At 35.1% G+C, this 24,536-nt stretch overlaps 1 protein-coding gene across 15 annotated transcripts in view; it reads left to right on the forward strand.

Annotated features, from left to right (window-relative positions):
* The window catches only part of FOXN3 (forkhead box N3), a 493,255-nt gene that overhangs the window by 272,353 nt on the left and 196,366 nt on the right, over positions 1–24,536 (forward strand). For all 15 annotated transcript variants that reach the window (XM_031952377.1, XM_023501551.2, XM_023501557.2 and 12 more), the window contains one exon: positions 5,462–5,598. In XM_031952377.1, the coding sequence (XP_031808237.1) occupies positions 5,462–5,598 (137 nt within the window). The remainder of the gene's footprint in view (positions 1–5,461; positions 5,599–24,536) is intronic.

A 24,536-nucleotide genomic window follows, 5' to 3' on the forward strand; every position in this document is an offset into this window, starting at 1 on the left:
ATTCATTTTATAGTTAGCTTTGTATCAGAGCTTTTGCCCTACTGAGAATTTCACCTGTTTAGATTGAGAGAATATGGGAATATGCCACATTTCTAAGATTTTGTTTGTCTTTAAATGGTAATTTTACTTATTGATTTAGGCTGGAACTACATTGCATCTGTTTAGTAGAAACTCTGTCTTTGGTTTGGACCATCTCTCAGTAACTTATAGCCTTAGTGTTCCCAGTGGCAATGAGATGTTAAAAGTGACTTGCTCAGGGACAGCTAATCTGAACCCAGCTTTTCTGACTCCAAGACTGGCCCTCTCTCCACTGCTTCTCTGAATAATTTATATTTTCAAATACTCTAATGGCTCTTATATAATTGAAGTAGATTCTATGCCATATTGATATGTCTATCCATATGATAGATCTGTCCATCCTGAACATCTCATCCATGGTCTCTGATAAGATAACCACAAAGGCTCTACCCAACATATTGGGAATCTCCTTTATTTTGATTTCATCCTGGGATCCATGAAATACATGAGTCATCCATTAGATATATTTTCTTTTCTTACCACAAGACCAATCCATCTTCTTTTTCTTCACATATTTGTTGTTGTCATATAGTCATTTTAGTCATGTCTGACTCTTTGTGACCCCATTTGGGGTTTTCTTGGCAAAGATACTGGAGTGATTTTTCACTTCCTTCTCCAGCTCATTTTACAAATGAGGAAACTGAGGTAAATAGCGTTAAGTGACTTTCCCAGGATCACAAGACTAATAGGTATCTGAAATCAGATTTGAACTGAGCTCTTTTTGACTCTAGCGCTGGTTCTCTATCCACCATAATCCCTCGCTGTCTTCACATATTTATTGGATGATATTTTTTATTCTGGTTGCTCCTCAGAGTTTCTTATTTGTTTTGGTCCCATCCACACCCACCATATGCCTCTCCCTTGCTCTCCAAATGATACCTATTTTCATCACCTCCATTTATTTATAAGAAGCCCTAGTAATAGTACTTGGCAAATAAGTATTTAGTAGATACTTGTTGATTGATTGAATAATTAAGCTGCTTCAGATCCACTTAGTTTTGTTTTCTGTGCAATGGGCAAGGTGCTTGCTAGGTGATTTTTACCATGCTTAGACTATTTATCATCTCTGTGTTAAATGAGTGCTGAATTTATATATCCAACCCTTTCCATTCTTCAGAGACCCAGTCCCCCCTAATAAATATTTCAAATTGGATATCCCATATATATCTCAAATGCAATGTATTTTCAAAAAAAAAAAAAAAAAACTCATTCTCTTTATTCTTGATACCCATACTTTTGAGTTGAGAAAAGGGAGGTTTGGTATTACTCACACAACCATCATTCTACTTTAGGCCAGCATCCCTTTGACCTGGACATTTCTTAAAACCTCCTAAATGTTTTTTTTTCACTCCAGTTGCCAGTTATTTTTTAAAAACACAAGTTTGATCTTTTCATCCCCCTTATTTTAAAAAACTAGAGTAGGTTTATATAGAAACCCTTCTGCTTGACATTTAGGATTAAATAAAAACATAGCCCCAACCCACCCTTTCAATCTTATTAGTCACTCACTCCCACCATGCTGGTCTTTTTGCTGTTCCTCATACCATATACTCTTATGTCCCAACTCTCTCTTTGCCCTCCTTTGATTTCTTTCAGGGTTCAATTTAGAGGACTGCTTCCTATTTGTTACCTAACCCTCCACCCCAGCTGCTAGTGTCTTAACCTCCTGTCTGTTTTGGTTGTGTTTTGTGTATATCTATCTATTAATGCCAGTGTTGTTTTCCCAAGAAAATGGTAACTCCTTTGGGGCAAGGATGGTTTAACTTTAGAATTTGTGCCCTCCAGACTGAAATATTGAGGATACTTAATTAATGCATGCTGAATGATTCATTTCATTGATATGTGAATGTCAGAAAACCGAGACTGTTTTGGCCTGATGGCTAGCCTTTTAGGTTACAAAATGCTGTTGATAGACTTGAGGTATGCTTCTAGTTGTCAGCCATAATTTTATCAATATGGATATATCTTCTATGTATCAGTAGACTGTCTTCATGAATTACCGAGACCCCAAAACCAAATTGTTAGTTTATAACCAACATTTTTATGATTGTGTTATTTAAAACTTAACTAGAATTGTCTTTGGGTCACAGACTCTCACTTAATAAGCCTTTCCAGATTGATAGGACCAGAAAAACATGGCCATGAAGAACCCAACATTACCTTCATGTCACAATGAGGCAGCAAAGTACATGTACATGATCTGATGCCAGAAAAATCCCCAGACATTTTGCATAGTATTTACTTTGTATTGCTGTGGATAGGACTAGATCTAGAATCAGAAAGATCTGAATTCAGAAGACTGAACAAATCACTTAATTTCTGCCCATCTCACTTCCTTTATCTGTAAGTTAACCATAATAGTTACACCTACATCTCAGGTTTGTTATGGGTATAAATGAGGTAATACATGTAAAAGTGTTTTGAAAATCTTAAAGTGCTATATAAATATTCACATATTTATAATTCAGATTGCATGTGAATGCCCAAATCCTGTAGTAACCAAAGTACTAGATTTGAGGGAAGGGATGGGGAAAGCAGAGATGTAATTTTCAAACTTGCCTCATTTTTACAAATGCTGCTTTGTCACTTTGGGAGAGAGTTTTTATTGCCTTTAGTTTGGTGCTTTTTTTTGTTTATTTTTTTTTTAAACTCCTCCTTGTTTAATACTCATTCTGACTTCATGGGAGAAGGCTAGAAACTTTTTTTAAAAATTATGTAACTTTAAATTTACAAGATATATGCATGGGTAATTTTTCACATTGACTTGCAAAACCTTTGTTCCAACTTTTCCCCTCCTTCCCCCCATTCCCTCCCCTAGATGGCAGGTTGATCAATACATGTTAAATATGTTAAAGTATAAGTCAGATACAATATATGTACACATATCCATAGTTATTTTGTTGTACAAAAACAATCGGACTTTGAAATAGTGTACAATTAGCCCATGAAGGAAATCAAAAATGCAGACGGACAAAAATAGAGGGATTGGGAATTCTATGTAGTGGTTCATAGTCATCTCCCAGAGTTCTCTCATTGGATGTAGCCGATTCAATTCATTACTATTCTATTGGAACTGATTTGGTTCATCTCATTGTTGAAGAGAACCAAGGCTAGAAACTTTTAATGTAGGTTATATGTATGTGGTTCACCCAATATTTGGAAAGTATGATTGTGGCTCCCTAAACCATTTTAGTTTTGAAGATTAATGTATAAATTGAAAGTTTCCAAACAGTTAAGACCACAATAAATCAAATTGAAATCTGTTATGTTTTTAAACAAAAACAAACAAAAAAGGAAAGCAAACAGTTACATTGGGAAATTTGATGTTTAGAATAGAAACAGCAACTTGCTTCAGTCTTATGACTGTAGTTAGGCATGTTTTAGGATAACACGTCTTTATTAAGCTTTGATGGTCCCTCTGAGGCATTACTGAAAGAGTTAAACAGTCCTGGGGATTCTAGGGATTCTGATGATAATGATGGTGGTGTTGTGACAAATTGCATTTCCATAGTGCTACTTTTTTTTTTTTTTAAACCACTATGTGAAGTAGTTAATCATTGTTATGGAGGCAGCTAAGTGATATGAGGGCTAGAGTCCTGAGTGTCAGGGTTTGGAAGGCATAAGTTCAGTTCTAGTGTTGGACACTTATTATCTGGGCAGGTCACTCAAACTCTGCCTCATTTTCCAAAGCTGTAAAGTGGGGATGATAATAATGGCACTTAACTGCGCCTCCTTCCCCTCTCCTGTTCCCCAGGGTGGTTGTAAGGATCTAGTTAGATAATATTTGTAAAGCTCTTTTGCAAACCTTGAAGCACTTCATAAATATTCGCTGCTATCATTATCATCATTATTAATCTTATTTTAGAGATTAGAAAACCTAGGACTCAAAAGTTGGGAGTTTCCTAGGTCATGGGATAAGTAGATAAGTGACTGAGCCTCCAGTGCAGGTCATCTGTTGCCCAAGCCCATTTTTCTTTCCCTTACCTTGTATTGTCTGATCATCCTCTATACAGTGTCATTAAAGTCTAAACTTAAATACTGCACTAAGACTTTGGGGACATTCTGTATTTAACCAAAAAGGTCCATCCAGAAAAATTTAATCCCATCCTTGTAATATAGTTCATGCTGTTAATTGAAAAACAATTTTTATATGCTTTATGAGTAAAGTTCTAAGTTATATGTACTGTGAAAATTATGTAGTAGCACAAATTTTTAAGGCTCAGAATAATAAAGTTAGAGATTTATAAAAAAAATTTGGTACATTGAGTCTTTCTTGGGCATAGTTTCTTCCCAAAGTACTTAATTTTTTTTCATAGTTTTTGTTTTCTTTACAAGTGTTCTAAGACAAATGTTAATCTTATTACAATAGTTTTTGTTTTTGTTTTTTTAATGGAGTGAATTTTCTGGCTTTAAGTACTTGAGGAAGAGCAAAGGTTATGTAATTTAACTTTTTTTTTTCTCTTGCTAAATCAGTAAATATTTACAAATGACCTTATCTGAATGTCTTGGGTACTTTGGGTCATTTGGAAGCATTGCAGTTAATGCAGTGACCACTCTACAGGGCTGCTGCCAGGTTTCCTGTGTGTCTAAGAACTTTAGGAGGGAAAAAAAATCCTTTTTCAAATTGTTCACACAAATTTCTCAGTAAGTAATTCATGTTGGACTTGAAAGCAGATCACTGAGCTTTGATAGAACAGTTGAGAAAAATCTACATTTTTAGATTGGCCTCTGAAGATACAATTCTTAAGGGAACATTGCTGTGTACTGAAGAATAAATATTGAATTTTGGTTAGGCTCAAACTGCCTGCCTACGTTCTTATATTTGTTAGGGAAGGGTATTTACAGAGACTGTTGGTTAAGGAATCAGAATTGCACTCAAAGTTGAAACTTTTGTTCTCTTATGAACAAACTGAAGAAGAAAAACTGATTAATTTTCTTTTGCAGCAAAATGGTACTGATGTCATGTAGCCAAAGGGCTAAATCCTTTCATTTTAAAAGAAGGAAAGCAGTTGCTAAAATATTCTAGCCTATTTCTTTTTCCTGTTTTCTTTTCCTTCTGTGGAAATACATCACATTTAACTTACTTTCAAAGAGGATGTATTGGTCTTCAAAGTTGACAGTGAAATATAGCAAAGCTCCTTGGTATTTTCTTTTGGTGGGTGAGGTATGAAGATTACAATAATTCTATTCTAACAATATAATGTGGCAACAATAGCTATTCATTTTCCTCAGTCAATTTTAAATAACAAGATTGAACTAAATTCTGATGGAGTAATGCTGTCAAATAGTCAACAAATAAAAAGCTGGTGCCTTTTAAAAATAAATGCTATTCTAACTTCACGTACTGAAGCCAATTTACCTTTTCTTTCAATTCTCTTTGCAGAGTATTGGAAAAGGGTCCTTGTGGTGTATAGACCCAGAATATAGACAAAATCTCATACAGGCCTTGAAAAAGACACCCTATCACCCATATTCACATGTGTTTAATACACCTCCCACATCTCCTCAGGCATATCAAAGGTAAGAAAAATAAAACTTTTTAATCTTATAATTTGCTATTGTTTTTGCTTTTGCTTTTCTACTTAAAAACTGCTACAACTGTCAAAATACTATGGATATTTAAAAAGTATAATCACAGATAAACAAAACAGCTAATAAAAGTTCAGTTATTGGTCATATATACTGTTGCCTTATTGAATAAATCTTACCCCTTCCATCTCTTCTGGGGTGGAGGCAGGTTTATCCAAATAGCAGCTGCATAATTGGTGAAGCAAATCTTTCCACAAAGTAAAAGTTACTTGAAAAGAAATAATTTACAAAATTGGTTCATCAGATTTTGTTAAGTTGAAAGAACAGAATTGAGAGAAGGTGAATTCAGCTTAATTTGTCCTGGCTGTAGTTTTCTCAATTATGAACTGCAAGACTTCACACTATTGTCTTTAAATCCAGTCTCCATGTTAACCGTAGTCTTGAGAGATAATTTTGTTGTGGTTACTCATTGTGTGTGTTTGTCTCTTCAAGGTGAATGGCAGAGATCAACGAATGCTATTATTTTTTTTCTCACATACTTATTTGTTATAGGACTATTAGATCAAGGAAGTCATTTTTTAAAAAGATATAATTTGAGGGAAGTAGAAGTACTCTGTCTTTTTAAAAAAACTGAATTAACAGGTTTGAAAAACAAGGCAATTAAAAAAATACTTCATTATAAAAAATGGTGTTAGGGTTTGAAATGCTTTTTTATCTCCCGTGCCTACTAAAATGTTTGTACCAAAGCTATGTTAAAATTAAGAGAAATGATCTTTTGATGGCTACTTTATGTCAGTCATGAACTGTATAGATTAATAAATCACTTTCAGTAGTTGATTTTTTTTTTAAATAATGTATTTGTTTACCAAATTCTTTCACAAGTCTAATATTTAGCAAGAAGGAAGCACAAAGTGAGCTTTTCAAATAACATTAATGAAGTTCTTGGGCATCTCAGTTGAGAAGCATTCCATCACATGCCTAGACAATCAATCTTTAGCAAGAGACTGGGAAGAACAGCTGGGCTTTCGGGGAAGACTGCTGTACGTCTGCCCTTGCTAGACGATTAGCGTGATGGTAACCATAGTAACTAGAGCGTCTCCATAGCAACACATAGCTGAGACAGGTGCAGTTGCATCACAAGACTGTTTGTTGCCTGGCAAAAGGACAGGCCATTAGTACTCAGATATACGCTGTTGCCTTGGTAACAAATAACCCTACATAGCAACTACAGTTGGCTTGAAGGGTAAAAAAAAAAGGTTGTACCTGCTTTTGTCTGTTTTCATAAAAATCAGCAGAAGCACACCTTATAGGAAATGACAAGTTAAGGTTATTGGAATCTTTTGGTCGATTCTGGGCTGTCAGCATATAGCTTTCCTCTCTCTGCTTACCACTCTCTAGGTGTTCCTCCCCAACCCCCCACTTTCTCTCCCCAGTTTACCCCTGAGAGGCGGTTACCATTCTGTCTGCTCCTAGAAAGTTATTAGGAACATAAGAATTGCCACACAGGGTTAGAGCCATGGTCCATTTAGCCCAGGATTCTGTTGCCAACAGCGGCCCCAAGGGGAACTCAGTAATTATTCAATAAATTGAAAGATTATGGTGCAGCTCTGGGATTGCAAGAGCAGAGCAGACATTTAGATGAGTCTCTCTCTAAGCTGGTATAAGCCTAATGGCTTTATTTGATCATTAATGTACTTGTAAATTCTGGAAATAGCACATAATGGGCTAAATTTTTTTAGGGAGCCATTGTTATACTGGGCATAATATGAGCATAAATACATGGATAAAGGAAAGTTTGTGTAATAAAAAATGAATTATGAAAGGTAACTTCTGAATTATTTCTTACCTGGGCTAGTTGAGGGGGTGCTTTATATTTTTCTTCTCTTTTCCATCTTAAAAAAAAAAATAACAAGAAGAAGAAGCTTCCAGAAGTGAAAGTCTAAGAGTATGTCTATGAAGCATCATGTTATAGAAGAAAGCAGTAGAATCAGAATCAAAAAGCCTATCTAAATTCCATCTTTGGGAATTACTAGCCATATAATCGTGGTAGGTGATATAACCCCTTTTCTTCTTTAGTTTAGGGTTCTCTAAAATGGAGGTGATAGTACCTACCTTATTTCCCAGAGTTTTTAAGAAAGTCTTTTGTATATAGTCCATTAAGCATTTTATAAACTATTGTTACAGTATTGGTGAAAATACAGTATATTTGGTGTCAGAGAACCTTGGTTCCAATGCTGCATTTTGGCACCTTCTCTCTGTGACCTTGAGCAAGTTTTAACCTTTTTGACCCTCATTTTTCTCATATATTAAATGGAGGTGTTTGGATTAAAAGCTATTATATAGTTAGCTTCGCAAACCTTAAAACAATTATAATGCTGGTAATAATAGTTTTTATCATTATTATTATCAGGCAGTCATGGCGTAGTGGATAGGAGTTGGCCAAGAGCCAGGAAGCACTGGTTCAGATCTTGCCTAAGAAAGTCTATAAATTGCAAAGAAAGTGTTAAATTGCATTGATAGTTGTTTTTTTTATCCTGTCCCCATGTCATTGAAATCATAGGTCCAATCCCTGTCCTGCATCAACATCACCATCTACTATTGACCACCCCCATTACTGCCGCTGTCCACCTCCATTCAGCCACCACCTGCACTTCTGTGGATCATCAGATGCAAGGCCTATTTCTTTAATTCTCTGCTGTTACTGGGGTAGAATATGGTCTCTGTTCCTTTCATCTCAGCTTTGAAAATCAGGAATCCTCTTTTTCTCTTCCTTCCATTCAGTATTTTAGCTCTTGGACATTTTGGTGTACAGAAAATAGAGGATTTGACAAAGATCATAAAAATAGTGGCTTAAAATTTTATATGCTTCAGTTGGGAAGTTTAGAAGTCACTTCTAAGACACTGAATAATGTCCTGGTTGATTGTGTATGGGTATCAAGTGGGTTATTCATTAAATAGGAATGAAAAAGACCCTATCACACAGTAGTCACTTGGGGAAAACCCAGCATGATTTTATTAACTAATTTAATGCGTATCATCTCTCTTATGACAACTGTTGTAAAAATCCAGAAAAGTGCTTTGAGTTGTTTGAAGATGGTAACTGCAGGAGGATGGTGAAGAAGATGATGCAGGATTCTCCATGTTGTGTTGTCTTTGCAACTATTTTGTAGGTGCATCTGGCAGTTTGCTCTGTATGTAGTTCTAGGATAGAAGGAGAAGCACTATGAAAAACTTCCCTAGAATCAGGTCTGGACCATCATCTTCTACCTCTTTGAGGTCTCTGGTCCCCTTCTCACAATGGTGTTTTTAAATGCATAAAATAAAATACTTAAGATAACCAAGGAAAACAATTGCATTGACAAAGAGTTATCAAAATATTAAAAATAACTTCATAGACCCCAGGTTAAGTTAAGAACATCTTATTTGAGCATGTTGTGTTACCTCTTCCTCTCTGATTTGCAAGTTGCTTGAGGGCAAGGACTATTCCATTTATGTTTTATACATGCTTAATAAAAGTTTGTTGAATTTTTAGCTGAGAAGGTGCTGCCAAAATATGACCACAGTCTTATTATTCTGTTTTCTTCATATACTTTCTAGGGTACATAATAGGATTCTTCTGTGCTTCCTCATTTTTATAGCATGTGTGCTAATTTTTAAAAATGAAAATGTGATGCTAAGTGACATAGAGTCTTTTCTCAAATTAGGCATTTTGCTGTTAAAATGTGAATAATTATTCTTAGAAATTCAAGCAGACAGATTTTTAAAAATCTTACACACCAAAATAATTATTGGTTAATTGAAAGCAAAATTACTATATCTTGTTGCCAGTGCTTGTCTTGTCTTAATATCTGTCTCTGTAGTTGTAAAATACATTTTGAGAAAATGATTACTTCAGTGGGACTGACTCAGTTACTTTCTAATCACTGTTAAAAATGAATTTGAGAGAGGGTAAGGGGAGAGGTTATCAGCTGTGTCTTGGTTTAATTTCAAAACCATTAGTCTTGAGATTATCCTTATTTATTTATTTTGTAAAAATTAATGCTGAAGATCATGTTGTTTGCTCCCAATGGCCTGATCTTCCAACTCCAGAAGGTTAGACTCAGTCAAGTTGCTTAAAGGTGCATGAACCTTTGCCAAAAGAAAGATCTAGGCTATGGAGTGATAAAATCTCAATCTGGAAAAAACCTGAAAAAATGAATGGTATTCTATAGTATATTTGATCTATCCAGAGACCAAAGATTTCCCTCCTTGCAAAGATATTATTTCTATTATTTTGGTCAGTAATTATTTCTTTCCATCTCCAAACATTTAGTAATGGGTTTAAATGTCTTTAAAGCTATATTTTCATCATGGCCTTTGTTGATTTCCTATTTAAATTACATCATTGGACTAGTTTGTAACTTTCCCTAAGATTAAAGTTCATTGTGTGTGTGTGTGTGTGTGTGTGTGTTTTACCTTAGCTAATACACTGTGATAATGAACTGAGTAAATCCAGATGGCTAGAGAAGTTTCAGCATTGAGTTTTAAGATGCTGATGAAATTGTTCTAAAGTTTATGTTTGGACTCCTTCATGACCATTTACATCTGGAAGGAATATCATGTTTGCAGCCTTCTGTGACCTGTTGTATGGGAAGGGATGAAAGTAGAGAGTGGAATGTGTTCTGACCCGAGGCCTCCAAATGAATTTCACAGAATGGGTTTGCCAGTTTTATGCTATTTCAAGGTACATTCTTTATCACCAAATTCTTCGCAATATCCTCAATTTAATTTCATGTTACGCTTCAGTGTTATATGATGGAAAAACACTTGAAAGATTTGGTAGTCAGAAGGTCTGGTTTAACTCACAGCTCTATTATTCCTTGTTTTTATTATTTCCTTATTATGTGATTCAGCCTCAGTTTCCTCCTTTGTAAAATGTTGATAAATAATAGTTTTGGTGCTTATCTTATATGGGTGTTGGAAGTAGGGATTAAATGAGAAGTGTTTTCTAGCAGTAAAGCATTTTCATATATTGTTGTTTATAACTCTTAAGTTACTGTACACAGAGAAACAGTCCTGGGAGCAGAAAGAAAGATATGGAAACCCACTGGCCCTGATGAATCCCATCTGTGTGAAACTCAATCAAATCACTCAACCTCTCTGTGATCTTGGTTAGCAGTTCTCAGATTTTTGATCTCAGAATTCCTTCACACTCTTAAAAATCATTGATTACTACAAAGAACTTTTGATATTTACTGTATTAGAAATTAAAATGAATAGTTTTTGTTATTGTTCTTTTCAGTTGTATTCAACTCTTTATGACTCTTTTGAGGTTTTCTTGGCAAAGATAAAGCAAATTAGGGATATTTATTAATTCATTTAAAATAATAATAAACCTATTATGTTAATATAACATTTTAATAAAAATATATTTTCCCAAACAGAAAAGATTGATATTTTAAACAAGTTTTTATAAATTTTATAAATCTTTTTAATGTCTGTTTTTAATAGAAAACAGCTGGCTAATCTTATGTGCTTCTGCATTGTCTGTTACACTATGACATATATGAAGAAAGTTTGGACTTACACAGTTCCATAGTTAGAAAAGGGAAGACCGTTTTATTTTATTATTATTATTATTATTATTATTATTATTTTGTGGAGGCAATTGGGGTTAAGTGACTTGCCTAGGGTCACACAGCTAGGAAGTGTTAAGTGCCTGAGACTAGATATGAATTTAGATTCTCCTGACTTCAGGGCTGGTGCTCTGTCCATTGTGCCACTTAGCTGCCCCTGGGAAGACCATTTTAATAGGCAAGTAATTAATATTAACATGAAATTAATCTTGACCCCTTAAAAGGGTTTTGGGCACCTATAGGAGTCCTCAGACCATACTTTGAGAAAGTCTTGCTCAAAGTTTGAAGGTTGCTATAGACAAGGTGCCATTGGTAGTGGAAGTTTCCTTTCCTGGGGGTAACGTTAGTTCCTTTTCTGCCTAGACCCTCTCCTAGCTTGAGGAGCTGCATGACATTAAAGATTCATTAATTCAATTCCTATGTTTTACAAATGAAGAAACTGAGACCCATTAAGGATGAAGAGGTCAATGTCACTCATGTTCATGGACAGCAGAATCAGACTACAAATTTAGTCTTCTGGTTCCAAATTTAATGCTTCTTCAGTGTACAACACCCCATCTTTTTGGCTGACTTGAAGCAACGTGTTTGATTAGCTTAGGGAAGAAAAACTGAACCTTAGAGGACAAGAGATGGGGTTTACTTTTTGATCTGAGCATTCAGAATGCTAAAAGTCTGTAAACAAATCATAAACACACCTCTTTGATTTTCTGTAGGTACAAAATAACTAAGGCTGGATGCAATAGGGAGTTTAAAAGTTCAGCAGAACCTCAGTGTTTTATCATGGACACTCCATCATTTCAAAAGAGGATCATGTGGGTTTGTAGTGAAATGAATGGATTTAATATTATGGAATATTGATCTTTAAAGTCAGCTAGGTAAGCAATTGTTGAATTGGAGTTGGGAAGAACTGAGTTCAAATCTTGCCCCAGACACTTACTAACTGTGATAGTCCTGGGCAAGTCAGTTAATCTCTGCTTGCCTTAGTTTCCTCTTCTGTAAAATAGGGATAATAATAGTACCTATCTTACAGAGTTGTCCTTAGGATCAAATGAGATATTTGCAAAGTGCTTTGCAAACCTAAAAATGCTTTATAAATTTTGCAGGTTGTTTTTATTAGTAGAAGTAGTAATGATGGTCAGAGTGGTGATAATATAGTGATAGTAGTAGTGTTATTGTGATATGGTAGTGCTATAGTGGTAATAGCTGTGGTGGTGGTAATAGTAATAGAATAAATTAGTAAACGAAGGAGACTGTAAACATAGAGCAGTAATTGTGGTGCTAGTGCTAGTAGTGGTATAGTGATGTTGGTGATGGTAATATAATGGTAGTGTTATAGAGATATGGTATTAGTAGAGAAGTAATAGTAGTAGAGATGGTGGTGAGTGGTAGTAGTAGTTTATAGTAGTTATAGAAGAAGAATAAATTAGTAGACTAAGGGGATTGGGGACTGTAAGTATAAAGACTTGAAGATAGAAGGGTTATTTCAAGATAAACAGTTCATTGTTCTCAGACTGAACCTTTATTAATAAAGTGGTATCATGTTGGGTTTATGATATGCATGAACAGTAGTTGTGTTATGAAAAAAGGAAACCTGTTTATGAGAGAGGATTGATGTTCTTTTTTTTTTTTTCTGTCGAGACTCTTTAACATTTTTAGAAATAATCATTTCCTGATTTCCTCATATAGCTCAATATTCTGGAGCAGGTTCTATTTAAAGTGTTTAAGTGTTTTCTGTAGGATCCCCAGGACTAAGAAAAGACTTGGATATACGAAGCCCTTTTTTACATTCAGCTGCTGTTGTAATCTATTAACTTGAAGGAACACATTGAGTTATTTCACTTAGGTTTGGGGCTTCATGGCGCAGTAACAAGAGTGCTGGGTTTGGAGTCAGGACTAGGGTTTGAATCCCATCTCTGCCATTTATTACTTGAATGATATTAGATCCACACAATACAAACACACCTAACAATGGTTTCTCTGGCTCAAAGTGCTTAAGTCTCCTATATGCCTTTCCTTTGCCATGTGAGCTGTATGTAATTTTAATAAATAATGGAAAATAAATTTAATTAAATATTTCTGTGCAATAAGAAACAATATGGTGAATACCAAGAGGTATGGGAAGACTTAAATAAGCTAATGCAAAGTAAAAGAAGCAGAACCAGAAAATATACATGTACAGTAACTGCTACAATACAAATGGAAAGAGCTTCAATAACAAATACAGTGAAAAGTAAGTTCTGCGAGACAAGACTCCCTTCTCAATTTCTTTGCAATGTTGGGGAAAACTGGTATACAGCATTGGAAGTATTGTCTGATTTTCATCATGTGGGCTAATTGTGCTAAATTGTTTCTTGTGTGTTTGCTTTGAAAAATGTAGGTGTTATAAAAATAAAAAGTACTGCTGAAATTTTCTTTTAAAGGAAAATTAGTGACATCCCTATTATTAGAAGTATTTTAGCAGAGTCTGAATGATTCCAATTAGCAATATTTGTAGAAAAGATAGATTGACATATGGGAAGGGGGGTGATACTGAAGCAGATATTTTCCAAGTTCTCTTTAAAGTCTGTGATTCTAATTTGAATACTGTTGTGCTTTTATGTTTTGTTACTGAATTGTGCAGATTCAGCAGAATTGTGATATAGTTAGCTAACTTTTATGGCTCAGCCTTTTGTCCCATTCGCAGTAAGATAACTTGTTGTTCAGTCATATCCAACTCTTTCTGATCCCATTTGGGATTTTCTTGGCAAAGATACTCACTTTTCAGATGCCCAAACTGAGGCAAACAGTTAAGTGACTTGCCTAGGGTCACACTGCTAGTAAGTGTCTGAGGCCAGATTTGAGTTTAGGAAGCTCAGTTTTCCTTACTTTAGGGTCTGTACTCTTTTCTCTTATACATAGCTACCCTTTCAGTAGAATAACAAGGAAGAATAATTAGACCTATTAAGCATAGTCCCAGAAGAAATAACAGGGACCAGTGAATAGAAAATATAGGAAAGTAAATTTTGATTCATTCTTAAGATTAACTTACCAACAATTCTAGCTGTCCTTTAAGAAAATAATAGGCTGCCTCCAGAGTTTGTGAGTGCCTCATTGCTGATCGTCTACAAGCCTCAGAGGCTGGATAACTATTCCACAGGGACAATGTAGAGAGGATTTGTATTTCAGATAGTGGGAATGACCACTGAAATCCTTTGCAAGTCTGAGATTTTGCTCAAGTTAATGCCTGTTTTGGTGCTTCCCACTCAGTGGATCCCTAGTAAATGAATTTACTTACTGCTACCATGTTTGCCTGAAAATCCGCTGACTGAATTAACTTGCAAATAATAGTAGTAGTGAGGCTTCTCTTTTAGAGTTCTAGTTTTGATGGTAATGGAAATAGTGTATGTGTACAAAGGGAAAGTTTATGAAGAATACATTTTCATTTTTTGTACAATACTTGGCACCCAAAAGACACTTAATAAATTCTTATTGATTGATTGTGTGTTTTGTTCTAAGGTTAAGAATTTGTGGGGAATGGTATTTGTCATTTTGCCAGGGGTATTCTTGTTCTCTCTTATTCTCTCTCTCCTCCCACCCCAATCCCCTCACTACAGTCTATACGATAAATGTCCATAGATGAACATTTATAGAGAAATGTGGAAATTTTAGAAAAGGACATATGTACAAAACTTAATGTTTCAATGCTACCATGATATTTATATATGATATAGGTACCATATGGAAATGATATAGCTGATATAGATTCTGCCTATAAAATTGTCTTTATGAAAAAAACATTCACATTATTTATTAAACACCTACTATGTGCCATGCATGCACTGTGCTAAATATAGTACACTAACCTCTTTTCCCAGTGTGGTTGGGAGTGGGGTATAGTGGCTTCAATCATTTGAGATCATTAATAAGCATTTCTTAAATGAATACAATATGCCAGACTCTGAACTTGGCACTAGGGGTGCAGAAATAAGCATAAAGCTGTTCTTAGGTTAATTTAACTACATTCTATTGAGGGAGACAACTGGCACATACTATTGTTATCCTTCATATTTGAAGAGGACCAAAATGACATTTCTATGTTGGTATCACATGCAGTGTGTCCAACTGTGGGTGATCAGATTGATATGAACTCAGAATGCTTCACCACAAGTCAGGTGCAGATAGTCCACATTTGGACTGGAGATGTCCCTAAATTTGTGCATCTCTTGCTTTGAGCTACAGCAATTCTGCTTTGCTCATAGAGCACAACATCTTCTATGCGGGGTGGTTCTGTGTCAGCGTCTCCCATGTCTCACAATCAATTTCAAAGTTCTGTAAAGAGACTTTAAGAGGTCCTTCTATCTCTTCTTCTGACCTCTGTGTGAGCGCTTGCCTTCTGTGAGTTCTCTGTAAAATACTTTTTTAGGCAAATGTACATTTGAGATTTGAACAATGGGGTCAGCCCATTGAAGTTGAGCCTCTGTAGTAGACTTGGAATGCTTGGCAGTTCAGCTTGAGAAAGGACTTCAGGATGTGGTAGTTTATCTTGCTAGTTGATCTTCAGAATATGTTATAAGTATATACTAAACAGACAAACCAAATACAAGGTTGTTAAGAAGAGCAGATGTTAACAAAGAAGGTCTGTTTAGAATAAGCATTATATCGGAAGATGGTTGATGTTTGAGCTGAATCTTGATTTCTGTGAAATGAAGGAGATGGGAAAGGAAGTCTCCCATGTGAGGGAACAGAGAAGTCCTATTTGACTGGACTGTAGAAAGTGAAAAGAATCATAATGTGTTCTGGAAAGATAACTAGCAGCTATGTTTTGAGAGCCACATAGAGAATTTTCTACTTTATCTTAAGAGTATGGGAAAGGCACTCCAGTTGGAATAGGGGAGTGGTAGCCTGAAGGAAAGTCATGTGAACTTGAAATACCAATTTTCAACGAATAAGTATATAATTGTTACATGCTTAACATTGCACCCTTGTTAACAAAAAATAACAGTAAACATTTGTTTAATTGAAGGATTAAAGATCCATCCCATCACTTTACACTGGACCTTAGAGGAAGTGTATAGTAGGGCTTGGGGGTATGAGCGGAGGGAGCTCCATGGTGCAATGGATAGAGCACTAGGCCTGAGACTGAGACAGACAGCTTCCTAAATTCAAAATTGACGTCAGACACTAGTTGTGTGAGCCTAGGCAAGTCACTTAATCCCATTTGTCCTCATTTTCCTCCTCTGTAAAGTGAGCTAGAAAAGAAAATGGCAAATCACTTTAGTATCTTTGCCAAAAACAAACAAAAAACACAAATCCTTGCACAAATAAAAATCCATATAGGGTACCAGAAGGATTGGACACGACTAAAAACCACTGAACTATATATATAGTAGGACTTTCTTGCCAATTCTTTGCTTTGAATTAGCTGTGTGACTATAGACGAGTTACTTCCCCTTTCCAGGTATCAGTTTCCACATTTGTAAAAGGATTCCTTATAACCCCTTTAGCTTTAAAAGTATAAGTTAAATTTAGATGCAAATAGTATGGAAAGAACATAGGATTTAGATTCAGAGGACCTGGTTTTGAGTCCCAGCTCTGTAAAGTCATGGTAATATTTATACTATCTACCCAGTGGAATTGTGGTGAGGAAAACATTCCTCCGTGACCATAATTCTTATGAATCTCAGGTTACTCATCTGTAAAAATGGGGATAGTAATGCTTGTCTTGTTGAAACGAGAGCTGGTAATTTGAAACTGTGCATAGCCTTTGATCCAGCAGGATCACTACCTGGTTGTATATCCCAAAGAAGTTATAAAAGTGGGGAAAGGATCCACATGTGCAAAAATATTTGTAGCATTTCTTTTTGTGGTGGCAAAGAACTGGAAATTGAGGGAATGCCCATTATTTGGGGAATGGCTGAATAAGTTGTGGTATAAAAGTGCAATGGAATATTATTGTATTATAGAAAATGATAAGCAGGTGGATTTCAGAAAAACTTGGAAAGACACAAACTGATGCTGAGTTAAGTGAGCAGAACCAAGAAGACATTGTACATAGGAATAGCAATAGTTGGTGATGATCAACTATGATAGATTTAGCTCTTCTCAGCAATACAACAATCCACAACAATTTCAAATGATTCATAATGGAAAATTAAAGTTGCTTTTTTTCCCTTCTTTTTTTTTTTTTTTTTTTTCTGTTATCCACATCTAGAAAGAAACTTCTGGAATCTGAATGCAGATCAAAGCTGCTTCTTTCTTCTTCTTTCTCCTCTGCAATTGTCCAGGGTCATACAACTAGGAAGTGTTAAGTGTTTAAGGCTGGATTTGAACTCAGGTCCTCCTGATTGCAGGGCCTATGCTCTATCCACTGTGCCATCTAGCTTCCCCTGTTCTGATTCTTTTTTTTTTTTTTTGTTCTCACAGCATGACTAATGTGCACATATGTTTAACATGATTACACATGTATAATCTATGACAGCCTGCTTGCTATGTTGGGGAGGAGAGAAGGGAAGAAAGGATAGGAAAAAAATTGAACTCAAAATCTTATAAAAAATAACTGTTGAAAACTATTTTTACATGTAATTGGAAAAAATAAAATACTATTTATAAAAAAAAAGTAAGCTGATAGTATTCATAATAAATATTTCTAAACAATGTCTTCTAAGACTATTACTTAACAAGGGGAAAACAAAGCTGTTTTGCTTTTGAGCTGAACTGGCTCAGTTGGTCAAAGAACAACTGGAATGGTGAATTACCAGATGTCTTGAATGATTTAATTGTACTTTGTCTTGCATATACTTTTTGCTTTCTGAAGTGTTGTTTGGCATCTGCAGTTCTAAAAAGAAAACTTGAAACTTTCCATTGCTAATGTTCTTCCAAGGATGAATTTGGCCAAAGCTTGCATATTCAGAAAATTTAAGGGAAAAATCTAAATTTTTGTCCTTATTTTAAAAAAAGAAAACCTCATCATTTTAGCTTACCATTTATCACTCCTTGTTTTTATTTGGTTCTCTAGAGTAATTTAATGAGCCGCTAAAAATATGTAATGGCTCCTCTAGTTATTTGGGGCTTACAGATATTGATAATCTTTGTGAAAATGGCTTATTTTTATGCAAACTCAGCAAATATTTTTATTTCAGCCTGTCAGCTGTCATGCACATGTGCACTATGCTTATTCTTAATTTCTTACAATGCCTATGTGGAAGGAAGGTCATCTTTCCAAGAACATGAAAATGAGATCAATCCTAAATTCAGTCATGGTAGAATCCACAAGGAATGTGTTGATTTTTGTCTTGAAGATTCATCAGTTTGCCAAATGCCTAGCTTTCTTGGTAACTGAGAGGTTCTGTCCTCTCAGCCTCTGAGTTTAATTTTATTTCAGTACTATTGTAATTCTCTCTCTGTCTCTGTCTCTCATTCTTCCTGTTCTCTCCTCTTTGTCTTTATCACCATCTCTTTTTCTCCCTCTCTATTTTACAGATTAGTATGATACAAAATTTTTTTTCTTTCCATTTTATAAATAAAGAAATACATGCCAACGAAGATTAAAATAATTTGCCCTAAGGTTTCCTAGCTAGTAAGGGACAGAGCAGACCTTAACTAAGTCTTTTGGTTTTTCACAGCTCATTTTCTTCTTTCAGGATGGGTTACAATACACAGGTCCATTATGTATATATAGCACTGCCTATTTTCTCATAATTTTTCAGTCATAATTTACAGCAATATTAAATCATTAAAAAGTCCTACAGTAATATTTTGAAACTCTGCTGTAATATATTTTGAGCCAGTTGCCTAAGACATATGTTAACCAACTAAAACTAATGGAAGTTTACCTTTTAGAAAGTTAAGAAAGACTTGAGAGTGTACCTTGGAACTGTCAAATAGATCCCTCTAGTAAACCTGTATTTTTTAATGTGTCCTTCCCAGAGTATGAGCATCTTGATAACTTCCCCTGTTGCACAGTACTTTGTAATAGCTCCTTTCCTGGCCTCTTCTCTTAAAAATCACCTCATAGAGCAAATCAAAGATGCTGGCCTTAGCTGCTCCTGCAGTTACTTGACTTTAGGCACAGAGGCATCACTATCTTGACAAATCAAAACAGAGGGAAGAGACCCTTTCCCCAATTTGCAACCATCTCTTTACTTTGACTTATTCCCATCACATGAGTCCCCTATGAGTCTTTTAAGGTTAAATAGAACACCATTATGGCACTTCTCCTTGATCTTAACTTACTATTTTGATTCTTTATTGTAGTCAAATATCTCTGTAAAGATCTATTTAAAGCTTTTATGGAGTGAACTTTAGCTATACAAGAATTCATTTCCCATTTATAACATGGCTTCTATGGAACCAACTGCCCCATGGAATGTTGCTTCACTTAAGGGGATGGGTTCATTTAACCAAAAGGGAGGTCACAAAGTAAAAAGTAGCAGATAACTTGACTTTGGACCCCATCTCTGCCACTTACCTAGGATAATTGAATCATATATTTCAGGGATTTTAGAGGCCATCACCACATGCCATGTCCTCATTTTAGAGTTGAAGTGGCTGAAGTACAAGATCACTTCTCCTGGTCACATAACTAGTAAGAATCTGAGATGGAACTTTAATCAGGGTCCTCCTGATTCCAAATCTAGTGCCCTATCCACTATTGCTGGATCAAATACATTTTTAGCTCTAAACGTTTGATCCTGTGAGTTGGTAGAAAATGCTTGCATTGAGCTTGTATAATTTTCACATGGCTTGGTGAAAAAAAAACATGAGATTGGGTGCTCTATTTACACCTGGTTCTAACCTTAAACTTATCTGAAATCTGGCAAGTGACTGACTCTACCTTTATAGACTTAATTTTCCTCTTCTGTAAAATGGAAGTAGTGATTATTCAAACTTTTTCCTTCTGAGAGAACCTTAGGCACCAGTTTTAGATCTTTGATGGATAGACCTCCTATTGAACAAAAGCATAATTAGTCTATTTAAAACCTTGTGATGAATAGAAAATAATGATATTTAGCTGATATTATTTCTATTCATTTGGTAGTTTTTGAGTATTCTTTCTTTGTGGGAACTGTACTCTCTTCTGCTCTTCATTCTTACTACATTCTAGCTTATAAGCTAGTGTACTTCTGTAGAAGGTTGATCTATGTCTATGTGAGTATGTTCACTTCATTTCCATTCATGAGACATTTATTAAGTGCCTATTATATACTTATCTTTGGTGCTAGATCAGAGAATATTATACAGACAGGAATGAAAACTGTTCCTGTCTTATTCCCCAAATAGTGAAGATCAGGTAGTCCATTATAAAATTATCACTGGACTTGCCTCAGATTTATTAATACTAATGAAAGTTCATTTATACATTGTGATTTGAGGTATGTTAAGCACTTTCATTACCATAACCCTTTGAAATCAATTCTCCCCATTTTACAGATGAAAAAAAACTGAGGCCAGCATAACTCTACAGCTAGAAATATTCAAAACTGAGCCCATGCTATTAAGTAGCAGAAATCCAAGGAGATCAAATTAGGCCCCTTGGGAGGTCACTCATTTAGGTATAGTAATTAGGGTATTAGGTAGTCCACTGGAGCAGTAATTCACCAAATGTTAATCCAGTTAACACCGAATGAGTTAATACACTTGTAAAAATGCTGAATTGACATCAACGAATAATTGACTCTCAACTGGGATGGGCCCTGATCATTTAAATGTATAAAACATATTTCATTCCAGTTACTCAAGTGTTCTGCATTTTACAGCAGTCCAAGTACTGTGGAACCACAATAAAATCAGTTTGCCTTGAAGTGGTTTAATTGTTTGATTTTGCGCATCGTTGCAAGAGTTTCATTGCAGTCAGGCATGGAGAGAGTGCCAGGATCCAGGCTCAATGAATCATTATCATATTTCCTGGTACCTGCTTGTTAGTAAAGATTTTAATGGAAAGCATAAGTAGTTTTCTGTAAATGTTCCCTTTCATTTCAACATAGATGTTAGTTATACTTTTTAATAGGGTGAGGTGCAACCATGGAGTGTGTATGTGTGTCTGTGTCTGTGTCTGTGTCTGATTAAGCACAAAATATGCATTTTTGCCAGGCATGATTTTACAAGGACATTAAAATAGCTTCATCAAATATGAAGCTTTCCCTGTAGGAGATTGTGCTAAATGAATGCAAATGAAACGGATTTATGTTTAAATTACTAGAGTGTTGGTTTTTTTAATATAGAAATTACTCCAAATATGAATTTTATTTTGTTAAAATATTTGGACTTTAAAAAAATCTATACATTCTCTTGGGGGGAAAACAATATTATCTTCATTTTACAGATTGAGAAATATAAGTGCTACTGTGTTGAACTAAGGATTTAGGGAATTATCAAATTTAAATAACATTTTTCCTCTGGAGGTGGCTTGATAAAGTAGAAGGAATGTTAAGTTTTATGTCAGAGGGCCTACATTTAAATCTTGGCTCTTACACCTTTGTAAACTTTCTCTAGGACTAATTTTCCTCATTTATAATATAAAGGAGTTAAATTTGCCCCTCAAATTAATTTTACCCTTCTTCCCCCTATAACTCCCGCACATACTATACACAATATATGTGGATGGAGGTATGTGGGTATGTATAAAGTAATTTTTAAAGCTAGATTTTTATAATTTTTTTCCTAGGACTTATTAGGGAAGAAGAGAAAACCAGTATGACATAAGGAATAACATTCTTTATGAATATGAAGTGGAAGTGATGAATAGATTTAAGGGATTAGATCTGGTGGATAGAGTAACTGAAGGACTATAACCAGAGGTTTGTAGTATTGTATATAAGGCAGCAACAAAAAACATCCCAAAGAACAAGAAGAGTAAGAAAGCAAAATGGCTGTCTGATAAGACTTTAAAAACACCTGAAAGAACAAAAGCTAGAGGTAAAGGAGAAAGGAAAAGATATTTTAAACTGAATGCAGAATTCCAAAGAATAGCAAAGAAAGATAAAGTTTTCTTAAATGAGCAATGCAAAGACCTAGAGGAAACAATAGAATGGGAAAAGAAAAGAGATCTGTTCAAGAAAATTAGAGATATCAAGGGAATATTTCAAATAAAAATGAGCTTGATGAATGAGAAAAATGGTAGTCACTTCACAGAAACAGGAGATTAAGAAGAGGTCCAATAATACACAAAAGAACTATGGAAGAAAGATCTTAATATCATTGAAAATCACAATGGTGTGGTTACTGATATAAAACCAGACATCCTGGAGAAGCATTGCTAATAATAAGGCCAGTGCAGATGATGGAATTCCTGCTGAGCTATTTAAAATCCTAAAAGATGATACTGTTAAAGTGCTCCACTCACTATGCCAGCAAATTTGGAAAACACAGTAGTGACCACTGGATTGGAAAAGACCAGCTTATATTCCAGTCCTAAAGAAGATCAATGACAAAGAATGTTCAAATTGCTTAACAATTGTGCTCATTTTCCACACCAGTCAGGTTATGCTTACAATTCTGCAAACTGGGCTTCAACAATATGTGAACTAAGACTTAGCAGAAGAACAGGTTAGTTTTTGAAGAAGTAGAGTAATTAGAGCCCATATTGCCTACATTTACTGAATTATGGAGAAAGGAAAGGAGTTCCAGAAAAAAAAAAAAAAAAAAAAAAACTGCTTCTGCTTCATTGACTACGCCTTTGACTATGTGGATTACCACAGAACGTGTCAAATCCAAAGAGATGAGAATAGCAGATCATTTTGTCTCCTGAGGAACCTGTCTTCAGGCCAAGAAGCAACACTTAAAACTGAACCTGAAACAACTAGTCAGTTTAATATCAGAAAAGGAGTACAATAAGGCTAAGTATTGTCACCTTATTTAACTTATATGCAGAGTACATCATGTGAAATGCCAGGCCAGACAAATCAAAAGCTCTGATTAAAGTTGCTGGGAGAAATGTCAGCAATCTGATATGTAGTTGATATCACTCTATTGGCAGAAAGTGAAAAAAAATTAAAAGCTTCTTGATGAGGATGGAAGAGAACAGCGTAAAAGCTGTGTTGAAGCTTAACATAAAAACAAACAAAAAACCACCTAACATATTGACAACTGATCCTATCACTTTCTGGCAAAATCAAGGAAAAGGCAATGAAAGCAGTGTCAGATTTTATATTTTTGGATGCACAAGTCACTGCAAATCATAGATACAGTTACTGCACCCATGAAATGAAAAAAATACCTGCCCCTTAAAAAGAAATCTGGTTAGCATACTAAAAAGCAGAGACATAACCTTGCCTACAAAGGTCTGTATAGTCAAAGCTGAGTATGGCTGTAAGAGTTGGACTCTAAGGAAAGCTGAGCACTGTGGAATCAACACTTTCAAATTGTGCTGTTAAAGAAGACTTGAGAGTCCTTTAGACTGCAAGGAGGTCAATATTTAGGGAAATTAATTCATTGGAAAGTCATATACTGACGCTGAAGCTTAAATACTTTGGTCACCTAAAGAGAAGACAGGACTCCTTGGTAAGGACTCTGATGTTGGGAAAGATTGAAGGTAAAAGGAAAAGGAGATGGCAGAAGATGAGGTGGATAAATAGTGTCATAGAAATAATAAACATGAATTTGGACAGACTTTGAGAAATTATTGAAGATAGAATGTCCTGATGTGCTATGGTTCATGGTGTCATGAAGAATCACACAACTGAACAACAGAATACCAGGATATGGTTCTAATTTCAATTTACTCTTCTTGTTCTTCTAAACTAGGCAGTGTAGTTCAGTTATCAGTAGATAAATTCAGTTTTGATTATTTGTTCAGGAGTGCTTAAGATGTCTTTCAAAGGTGTCAAGGTGTCAAGAAAGGATGAAATGGAGTGGGGTGATCCATCCTGAAAATCCACATTAATTAACAATTTGTCAGTGAATCATCTGGAGGTATTTTCCAGTAGTTCCTTTTAGGGCCTCTTTTGTCCTAATCTGTTGAGATGGTCTAAATTGACATAGGCAAGTTCTGTTTTGAATATTGTATAATGGAAAGTTTTTATCTTTTGTCGAGTAATGATTTGCTAACTCTTTAGCTCTCCAACTACTTTTGACTTTTTTTTGGTCACCCCTTCTCATTTAATAGACTACTATCCAATTATCTTATTATCCCTACCCAGGAATGGGGATACGGAAGGAGAAAGTGACTTTTTGTTGTTGTTGTTGTTTATTTTGTTGTTTAGTATTATTTTTCTCATTCAAAGAATATCCAGCACTTATTACTTCTTAATGAAAGATGCTATTTGCTGCCATTATAACCAAAGCCTTTTATTTTAGAAGGAAAATGCTATACTTAAGTGTAATGATATGTAGTTAAAT

Source organism: Sarcophilus harrisii, chromosome 2, assembly GCF_902635505.1.
Source record: "Sarcophilus harrisii chromosome 2, mSarHar1.11, whole genome shotgun sequence".
Taxonomy (NCBI): Eukaryota; Metazoa; Chordata; class Mammalia; order Dasyuromorphia; family Dasyuridae; genus Sarcophilus; species Sarcophilus harrisii.